General features: G+C 39.2%; 1 protein-coding gene across 2 annotated transcripts in view; it reads left to right on the forward strand.

Moving 5' to 3' along the window:
- FHIP2A (FHF complex subunit HOOK interacting protein 2A) overlaps window positions 1–10,176 on the forward strand; it is a 33,000-nt gene extending 22,824 nt beyond the window's left edge. For both annotated transcript variants that reach the window (XM_042863803.1, XM_042863804.1), the window contains 4 exons: window positions 321–464; window positions 4,933–5,073; window positions 6,221–6,324; window positions 6,420–10,176. In XM_042863803.1, the coding sequence (XP_042719737.1) occupies window positions 321–464; window positions 4,933–5,073; window positions 6,221–6,324; window positions 6,420–6,525 (495 nt within the window). In that variant the 3' untranslated portion in view covers window positions 6,526–10,176. The remainder of the gene's footprint in view (window positions 1–320; window positions 465–4,932; window positions 5,074–6,220; window positions 6,325–6,419) is intronic.
- The last annotated feature ends 492 nt before the right edge of the window (window positions 10,177–10,668 follow it).

The following is a 10,668-nucleotide window of genomic DNA, read 5'->3' on the forward strand; positions in this document are numbered from 1 at the left end:
TGCATAATAATCAAACACAGATTATTAAGCTGTGCATAATAATCAAAATGTGTATTTGCAGCCTTACATTGTTTGGTCTCAGATGATTTTGGGAAGCTCTAGCTTTTTGTTTCTGAAACTAACCTGGCAGCATGAATGTCGAGAAGCAAATGAAGTGCCTGTATGGAAACTGATAATGTTTGTTTTAGAATGAATATTCTTTTTGGACTTAGATTTCTCCTGTAACTACAGATTATGGTTTTAAGGCTTAGATACTGTTATAAGGAAATGAAACAGTTTCCATAGAGGTTTTGAGTGTTTTCCTCACTGCTTTTTCCTAGTTCCGGGATTACTGTCTCATCTGCTTACGGTGGGAGTGGCCTGGATCTCCCAGGTCTTTGGAAAAGTGCAATTTAGAAGCGTCCTTTTTTGAAGGCCACTTCTTAAAAGTCCTCTTTGACAGAATGGGCAGGATTCTCGATCAGGTAAGAAAAAGCAGGTTATAAATTCCGTTTTTGTTGCTTTCATCACTACTAAATGGCTTAGTCTCCATAAAGTCAAGTGGATTCCCATAATTCAGTGGTCTGTTACAACTTGAAATTATTATATAAAATCCCATATCCACGTTGCAGGTAGATTGCAGGATGTTATAGAGATGGGTATTCTCTTCTGAAAACCAGAACAAAAGCTTCTTCTATATGAAGCATGGTATTATTGTCACTAGGCACCTTTTTGTGTACCAGATGTTTTCTTGACCAGTGTTGTGATTGAAATGTCATTTAAATTGATGAGTAAGACAAGAATGTCCTAATGGTAATGGAAGAGGCTTAGACAGTATCTTAGAAACTCACAAGTACTAACGTCTCTGGTTCAGTTTTCACTTTCTAGTGTATGCATTCAGAAAGCATGTACATTTTTTCAGCAAATAAAATGCTTTATATCTCCTTTCTGCCCTATTTGAATTTCAGTCATTGTGTAAGATGAGATGCTGTATCACTCGTAATGTTTTCCTATAGTTAGGAAAAACTGTTACCATTCCGTGGAAAATTTCTAGAAGGTATCTTTTTCCATCTGCACTTTACAGTTTTTGTTTTGTTCTTTTTTTCCTCTTTCGTTATATTGAAATAATAACTGAATAGCTGCCAAGGGCAAACAAATGAAATATGATCTGACAGGATCCTTGTCCTGAAAAAGACATGTCAGATCCAGATTAATATAAAGGAGTTTAAAGAAAGTGAATTTTCCTGCTCTGTGTTTCTGCATCTAGCCAGCCTGCATGACCTCATCTTTCTGAGCAGAAGCAAAGTGAAGGCTCAGGGAGGTGAAAAGGAGGTCGCTTTGTGTTTCTTTGCCTTCGCTGAATTCTGGACTTAAATTAGTCAAGTCAACGTTTTTATTTTCAATGAGGAAGATAACTTTCTTTGCTAGTGAAAACGATCCCTGAGGGTCTAGATTACCCTCCCTGTAACACCAGCTGGAGTAGATGCAGTAGTACCAATTTTTTGGAGGTTTGCACAATTCTGTTCAGTTTTGCACATGCAGCTATCTACAGAATGACTGTTAGTTGTGATAGTGGCAAATTTCCAGCTTACAGACAGGACAAGAGTCATTTAGACACACAGATAAATGCACAGGCAAGACGGCAGGAAGCCAGCAGTTGTCTCTCTGTAGGTCAGAGTAGGTCAGCTCTGTGAATGTGTAGAGGAGAAGGATGTTTGAGAGTACCAACGTGTATCATTCAGAAGTCAGGAAAGAAAGCCAAACACTTCTGGTGCTGTGTTGTGTTTTGATTCTAGTAGACTTGTACTGTGCTTTTGAGTATTTGAAATGGTTATAGATTGAAGTCGTGAAGAGATCTGGTCATCATCAGCTTTCAGGAACAAGAAGCCTTGTGGATATGAAAACCTTGCCTGCACAACGATCCATACATTATAAAAAGTAAATGAAGTGAATTGCATCCCTTAAGAAAAGCTGTTGCATCTGTCAGATACATGCAACTGCAATAAAAATAGCATCTGGCATGGAAGCACAGCACCCATTTTGATAAACTGCCTGTCAGCATGACACACATTTTGAGCTAGTCAAGCAAGGTGTTAGGATCTGCAGTGTCAAAAATGCTGGACTCCAGAAGAAGTAAAATGATCTGCCTGAATTAAACAGCAGGGATAAATTCTTCCTATATTGTACCAGAAGCTTGCCTTAAAAAGAAAAAAAAATAAAAAAATTAAAAAAAAAAAAAAGGCAAAAAAAAAAAAAAAAAAAAGAAATTCCTTGGGGTTATTCATAGTGAAATGCATAAATCACATAGAGCAATGTGGAAAGTTAGTGTATCAGTAACATTTTGATCATATATATGTCCAGACAATGTAAAAAATGTGAAAGAGCCTTTAGTTAGGGGTCATACAGTACTACTTACAGATTGTATTTGATGTCATTTTTGCTTCATCGTACTGCTTTAGGTAGTTCTTGTGTATTTATCAGTTTTTATCAGCAGACACCACAAAGCTTCACAGAGGAGGTCAGTATTATTAACCAAGTTACCTGACAGAGGACAGCTGAGGCACCAAAGTGAAGTAATTTGTTTCAAGGCTGTTCAAATCTAGTACCTCATCTGCGAGGCACAGCCTGTTTCCTCCTGTTAATGTTAAACATTGAATTTCTATGGAACTGTTTCCTGAGAATTTTGAAAGAATTTCCTGAACTCCAAATCTTGCTGGTTTTTGCCTCTACGATTATAGAGAAGATGTTTAGGCTGTCTGACTGAGTCTGCTGACATATGGACAGAAATAAAAGCTCAGCTTTCCTTAATGCTCTCAATTAGTTTAAATCACAACAGCAATCTCTCTGAACAATGCAGCACGTGTTACTACTTTGTTTCCTTTTCTTTGTGTGAACACCAGATAAATCTCATGGCTTCAAAGCGTCCTAATGAATTGACTGAATCACAACTGAAAGACCTTCTCTAGCAGTTCAGTTTTACAGGCAGTGGAATGGATTTATGGAAGAAATTTGTGTCTGCATCTGCAGAGTAGCTTTTATCTTCCACAATAACTCCAAAGGTAGAAATTCCTGTTACAAAGAACATCCCTGGCCCAGGGTCCGAAAGCTTCATTTGTTAAAAAGCTGTAGCTGGAATTTCGAGTATGGAAATGACTACCAATGACTGGGAGAAATAAATATGTTCACTTCAAAAGATCTGTAAGACAGGTTGCCCAAGGAGGCTGTGGATGCCCCATCCCTGGAGGTATTCAGTGCCAGGCTGGATGTGGCTCTGGGCAGCCTGGTCTGGTGGTTGGTGACCCTGCACATAGCAGGGGGTTGAAACCAGATGATCATTGTGGTCCTTTTCAACCCAGACCATTCTATGATTCTGTGACAGCTCCCTTTGCAGTGCCACAGGAGGTAGTAGCAAGTTCAGGATTAAGATTCCAAATGTTAGTTAAGCGTCCACATCTAATAAAGGGAAATTCTGTCAGAGCAGCCCCTGTAGTCTTGGGAGCTGTTAAACTGAAAAACCAGTAGGTGTCTTTCAGTGCAAAGTGAATCACCATCTCAGCTTATTTGACTGGCAGGTTGACTCAGTAGCCTGCAACTATCTGTTGCCATTTTTGTGACACCCAAGATACTCCCTGAAATTTGCAGTTACAACACAGATCTTTCAGGATCCACCTCTGTGGAACTGTCAGAGAGATTGACTGGGTACACCTGTGCTTCTGAGGTGGCATGAAATGTTTGTAAGCAGTTATATCAAGTGTCAAATCTCTGTTGAATAGGCTAATGGGAGTTCAGGCATGCAGTAAACATAAGTATATCTGTCTTAAACTGAACTCTTCCAAATCTTATTCTGGAACGGGTAAGAAACCTCCAGTTCTTCAGTGGGATGCTAACTTCAGAACGTAAAGGTGATAATTTGAGGTTGTGAACACACATCCTCTTTCAGATGTGATCATAACCATTGAGCATGTTAATGCCAATATATTTCTGGCAGCTAAAGGATTGAATGAGGGCCCATAATCTATTTCGGGTAGAATCAAATAGAGTAAGTTAAACCATCCAGGCATTTGTAAGGTTTTCAGACTGGCATAGGCCTGTAGCAGGGGAATTTCTGTCCAACTCTTGCCATCGTTGTCTCTTCCAGCACTCAATGAGAGAAAATTTGACTAGTTTGGAAATCTTGGGCTGCATTAAATTGTAAGCTTATTTTCACTGTGATGAAAAAACCCAAGGCAAAAATAGAGTTCTTGGAACATGAGGAAGCTGTGGTGGAAGTAGTTTTCTTTTGTAGAAACAAGTTTCTTCCTAAGCTGGTGAAACACCTCCAACATAGCTCCTGCTTTTTTTAGTAGAAAGCCCTTCTGACTAATCGGCATTTTCCAGCATCTGACAGTGTTGCCTCTTCCATTTGATTAATGTGGAGAGAGGAGATGGAGAAAAAAGCTTAGAATTTCATGGTGCCTTCCCAGCCCAGCAGTGTCTCATCTCCAGCAGCACGTTGCTACAAGATGAACAGGCCTCTGCCATGGTTCTTTCCAGGAAAAATGGAATGTTAGCTGTAAGCGGGGATTTATCACTCTCAATTTCCTGAGCTTGTGTAGTTTGCAGTTGTCTAGAAGCAAGATGTTTAATCTGGTTCTTTGTTTAGCAGCTGAGATGAAGAGTGATTTTATAAGAAGAGGACTTATTATCCTACAAGAAACATTAAGTGTGCAAAAGCTTCATGTGGTTGGAGATGTTATGTAGTTAATATCTAATGCCTGACTATCATATTCCCTTCACTCCTGCTGTGGGACAGGGTTTGGGCCTGTCTTCTTCTAATCTAGCTTTTTATCTTTGTATATTTGTAGCTCTGTATGTAAGGTTCTAGTAGTTCAATAAGCACTTGCTGGGTGAGAAGAGCTAAGCATGAAAATAACGGAACACTGTTTTCCTCTTTTGTTTTGTTATTTTTTGCAGCCCTATGATGTAAATTTACAGGTTACTTCAGTGTTGTCCAAACTCTCCTTGTTTCCCCATCCTCATATACATGAATACCTTTTGGATCCTTACATAAACCTGGCCTCTGGCTGCAGGTCTCTTTTCTCCGTCATTGTCAGGGTGAGTAAACACACAGACAATGTTTACATACGGCTAAACAGCAGTGATATATTTAGTAACTTTGTAATGAATATTTAAAGCTGGATAGTTTAGGTTGGCAAATGGCTTCTTACTGAAAATAAACACTTACGCTCTTGCTTTGGAAATCAGAATTCCATGTTTTCAACCAAAAATATTGAAAAATCTATTTCTCAGCATTCATTCTGATTCTATGTGTCTTCAGATTTGTTTGTTTGCTTGGTTTCAGCGTAATGTAAAATATCCCTTTTGGCAAAGATGCTGCTTTAAATTGGACCAGGTGACATTGTTGTCACTTGCAGGCAGTATCAGGTAGTGCTGTAAGAACAAAATAGAGGTTTACGCTTGGATAGGAAAGAGATGGCTTTGATTCATGCACAAACAGAAGACAGTCGTGAACACCTGTGCCTGAGTGAATATCTCTGCTCATCTGTTTTTTCTGCTGAAGGCTGTACTTGGCAGTCCAGTCTGTGACCCTTTTCTGGATTCCAGTCAACCATGAAGTGCTAGATTTATTGGAAATCCCTTTCCTTTCCCTCTGATTTTGTCTCTTCCTGCCAGACCTTCATCCTACAAGAGCTGGCTGTGTGCCTGTCACACTGCAGTCGTCTCAGTCAGAGATTCCTCAGCTACCCCCTACGCCAGCTGTTATTAAGCTGGTCAAGAGCCTATTAATGATGCCTGCCAATACTAACAGTGGGCTTAGCTCCCCTTTTCCCAACAGCCCTCCCCATTTAAAATGTAGTCTTTATTCTCCCCTTGTTCTTTCCCTAAACTCATGAATTTACTGGTCAATTGCTTGCATCAATTACTTTACCAAGACAAATTAATCACTGACATAATTAAAATAAGTGAGTAATATAATTTATGGCAGTAGCAAGTAAGGCTTCAGAGTTTGTCCTGTTTTATCTCTACATTCTGCGCCCACATCCTTGGCACTGCTACTGTCATCAGTGTCTATGACCACTCACCCTTTCTGACACAGATCAGCTATTCTGAGTATTACTTTGCAACTCTGTGATGATTCTGAAGTGGCTCCAATGTGCCAGGCACTGAAGATTGTCGTTTATGCTTGCTGTCAGTCACAGAGAGGTGTTACTTTGTGTGTTGATGGTGTTGCACCTTGCAGGTGGTTGGAGACCTCATGGTTAGAATCCAGCGCATCCCAGATTTCACTCCCAAACTTCTGCTGGTCAGAAAACGCCTGCTGGGCTTGGAGCCTGAAGGGCCTGTGTGAGTAAACGCATTGTGTGTTCTCCAGGACCCACTGCTGGGTTTTGTGTATGCCAGTCCTGACTCTCTGCTCCTTTTCCCCCTCTCTCTCTCAGCATTGACCACATGACATTACTAGAGGGTGTGATTGTGCTGGAAGAATTCTGCAAAGAGCTGGCAGCGATTGCATTTGTGAAGTATCATGCCTCGTCTACGCCGTAAGCAGCCTTGATGAGTGGCCAGGCTGTAAGATCACCTAGTCTATTTCAGTCCAAAAGACTTCTGACAACACCCAGATGAGAAGAGGTGGTGTCTCCTGGCCAAGTGCCTGTTGGCTTTTGGCAGAATTGGAAGTTAGGTTACTTTCACCAGTTGTTGGCATTCACCGCATTACAAGGGAGATGGATTGAAACGGACCTAGGATATGATTAAAGACATTTTGGGAGAAACCAACACACAGCATTTCTAGCCACTGTGTGAAGAGCTGCAAAGGCTGCATGAAGAACCACAGACATCAGACCTTGGTTATTTTTCTGTTATGATGACAATGTTCAGGGAGTTTGGTCTATACATGTTGTGGGGCTCACGTGCACCAATTTGTTTTTTGTGACCATATTACTTCTAAACAGCAAATTAATTTTAAAACATTCTTATGTCCTGATTCTTTTTCTTCTCAAGTGGATATGTGAAAGGAAATCACACCTGCAGTTGTAATGTAATCAAAATGATAGTTGAAATTAAAAATGAAGATAAGTTCAAAGAATCCACTAATTCCTATACAGTGAGATATATTCATGAGGGTTTTCTTTTTTTTATGATGAATCTTAAAGACAACTCTCAGCTTGATTCTCCTGTGGATTACTACAGGGGATGCATTAGTATGAAAACCCATACTAGTGAACTAACCCAGATTCAGAATCACATCCATAACAAATATCTGAATTACATGTTTATATCATATTTGTCTTTGTCTTTCCAAGTGATTGCTCTTCAGGTTATCTGTGTAACGAGATTTACTTTAGGTTTTTGCATGTGAACTCCATTTGCTTGGCTCTTGTCACCTTTACAGGAAAGTTAACTATAGGTCATTAGTTGTTGTTGCTGAAACAGTATTTTTAATTTCTTTTTAATTGCTGCTTAACTTGAATTGGTTTAACAATCTTTTGTGCCTTGAAAATTGGCAATATATATGTTCTGTAATTTTGGAAGTGTTTTTGTTGCTTATCTAACCCTAGCAGTAATGCCCAGCAAAAGATTGACAAATACCAATTCAGTTAAAGTGTTGATACCTTTTGTAGGACCAAAATTTGTGCCTGTTTTGCGTAGTGCTGGGGTACAGAGCTGTATCTCAGTGAATTTTTTTCAGTATGAGTGCTCTCAGCCCATTTGCATTGCTCAGACTTCAGGGAGCTTTGCTGCTATTTCTCCAGTGCAATGGCAGCTGGCTCCTCAGGCAGAATTTGGGGCTCACTGCTACATAGGCACCAGCAGAGATCTGAGAGGCTGAGCCTTACCCTGTCAGGCACACACACTGGTATGGGTGAGAGAGCTGTCCTGTTATCCATGCAGGTGTGCAGCACCTCTTTCTCCTCCTGTAACAGCATAGGCAGGGAAGGTAAGAGTTCAGCTCCTTGTGTTTACATTGTATTTCTTTGTCTTTCCTAGTATCCTATTTGCACAGTTAATGTCCATTTATGATTTGATTTCTTATATGCAAATACAGACTAATTCATCTGTATTCGTATGACTCTACCAAGAATCAGATTCTGCTCTGAATCCATCCCTTTATATATTTTTTTTAAAATATACATATATATATAGAATGTCAATGCTGAGAGGCCATTTAAGTTAGGTTAATTAGAAGTGTTACAGTTAATGGGCTACATTTATTCTTGTCACAGCAGTGAAGATGGTGCTGCTGTAAAAGCTTCCATACAGGTTCAGCTGGGGAGAAAGCCTGACTGGGGAACTGGGAAAATATTTTGGCAAATAAAAGCTGTGTTCAGTGGTCCCTGTAACTGGAAGGATTCTGGTTTTTTTTGCCAGATAAATCCTGGAAAGAAAACAAAAGAACCAACCTGGCTTCCTTACCCCATTATTTCTCTCCTGAATTTAGCCATGAAGTGTTTTCAGGTCACATTAGCATCATAGGATAAAAAGACACTTTTCTCATTTTTTGTTGTTTAGAAACATGCCTTGAAAGTAGCAAATAATTTTAGTTATACTAGAAACTGTGTTAATATAATGTACTTGACTTATACTATAGAACATATGCCTATGCAGTGATTTTTAATACAAACATTTGTTATAATTAATATCCCAGTTCAGACAAGGAGTTAAACTACCTGAGTTAGGTGAAGCTTAATTTCAATAATTTTCCTAAATTACAGTTCCTTGCATGGATAAAGTCAAGCTGTTGGGCACAAATGCTGATGCTTCACTCAGTTTCAGTCTTCGTTGGTTTTTGCTTGTGCTAAATTACTTTTTCCTCCAAATTTCTGTTATTTATTTTTTTGTGTGTATGTTCCAGAATATTTCTGATGTCCTTATTTCAGTGCAAACTGGATGTGATGATACAGCTATGAATGAAACTTGCAAGGGCTTTCCAAGCCACGTGATAATTTGTAAAGCCATTCAGGAGTTGCCTGATCTTAAATGAAACCATTGGCATCAATGTTGTTTTCACTGATACCTGAATCTTCAGCAACAACAGCAATGTTCTTGTGAACCAGTGAGACTCAGTTGATAAATTTGTAAGAAATGGATCCATCATAAGTGAAACAGTCCTTATTGGTTTGTGAGTTGCCTACTAACCCTTAATTACCAGACATGGAGACAGTGGTGTTTATTTCTATAAAAGTGATTTAATCTTCCTTAAGAGGAGGATCTCATCTAAGTTTGTTTTGTGACACTTTTCATGCACTTTTTTAGTTAGTTGAGGTCCATCTTTTCACCTTTCCCATCTATGCAGGTCATGGAGGTGCCCTTTTCGTTTCTCTCCGTGTTTGTATGTGGTTATTTATTACCCAGAGGTGGGCACCTGAGAAAATGCGTGGCCTGGAGTTGACAATGTAAGCAGACCCTCCAGATGTCAGTGGGAAATGCAAGTGCTTATCACCTTTGAAACTATGGCCATTATCAGTAGATTGAAATGCTTGAGAGGAAATACTAGAATAACTTTTGATTTCAAAAAGCAAATGCAAACTACTTTTTAACCCTGATGCACGTGTGTAAATATGCACATTTTTACTTTTTTTTTTCCATTTATAGTATGTATTTGATTTAGACTCCGATAGAGAAAGTTTTGTAATACGCCATGTGCTAAGCTCCAGTAGAACAAGTTTGTCCTTAGTTGTTTTCCCATATGACTGTAATATTCCTGGTATTCAGATCCTGTCTGTGTAACGTTCTTACTATGTATTTGTCTGTGCAATATAAAAGCTGTGATTTGATACACAGCTTGAGTCTGGTTGTACATCACCTATGTATATATATACATAGATTATATATAATATGAGAACCAGAATCCCGAGCTTGCTTACACTACGATTAGTGTAAAGATTGTTGCACATGGTTTTACAGGGCACTGTAATCATGGAATGGCTTTGTGAATGCATGGTAATGTCTCCCATAACCTGCTGTGTGAATTCACAGGTGACATTGTTTTTGTACCTGGCTGTCTCAATGTTTCGTGATGTGCTCGGTCTGAGGGTGACCTGATATTGTGCATCATACATGGGTTTTCAAACCGTGATCCTCAGCAGTTTCTGTGCCCTGTAAAATCGTGTAACCATATCAAATATATGCTCTTTGTTTTGCCTCCTGCCTTGTTTACATTAAACAGAGGATATTCAGTAAAATTTTTCTATTAAACTTGGTGTAGGTCACTTAACTCACAGTGTTGCCACGGTTTCACAGGTGTGGGATTTCCAGTGAGGAATGCTGAAGCAGCCGCATTACCAGACATACAATGTTAAGTTTTACAAGAGAAGCTGCGAGAAAACCCACCTTTTTGTGCTAGAAAAAACACATGCAGGATTGAAGGGGATATTCTCAATAGAAGTCAATACATTAATTTCAGTGAAGCAGCTGCTTCTTTTATTACAGAACCCACAAAGGGCTTTCCTTAGATGACCTTGAGAAAATGTTGGATCTTTGTATCTTTGTTTTACATCCATGTCTTTGATCTTGAATTTTTTTTTAATTTTAATTTTATTTTATTTTATTTTGAGTTTGTCCATCACTGCAGCATCTGCTGGAATAAACCCTGTGCTGTGTGGGGCTGAATGAAGTAGCATGCTCTTTCCCATGAAGATTGGAAGCTGGGGGAAATGGCCAGCATGCAGTCATCCTGAGCACTGATGA

The sequence above is a fragment of the Lagopus leucura genome, unplaced genomic scaffold (genome assembly GCF_019238085.1).
Source record: "Lagopus leucura isolate 7727_CA_CO unplaced genomic scaffold, USGS_WTPT01 Super-Scaffold_741, whole genome shotgun sequence".
NCBI lineage: Eukaryota > Metazoa > Chordata > Aves > Galliformes > Phasianidae > Lagopus > Lagopus leucura.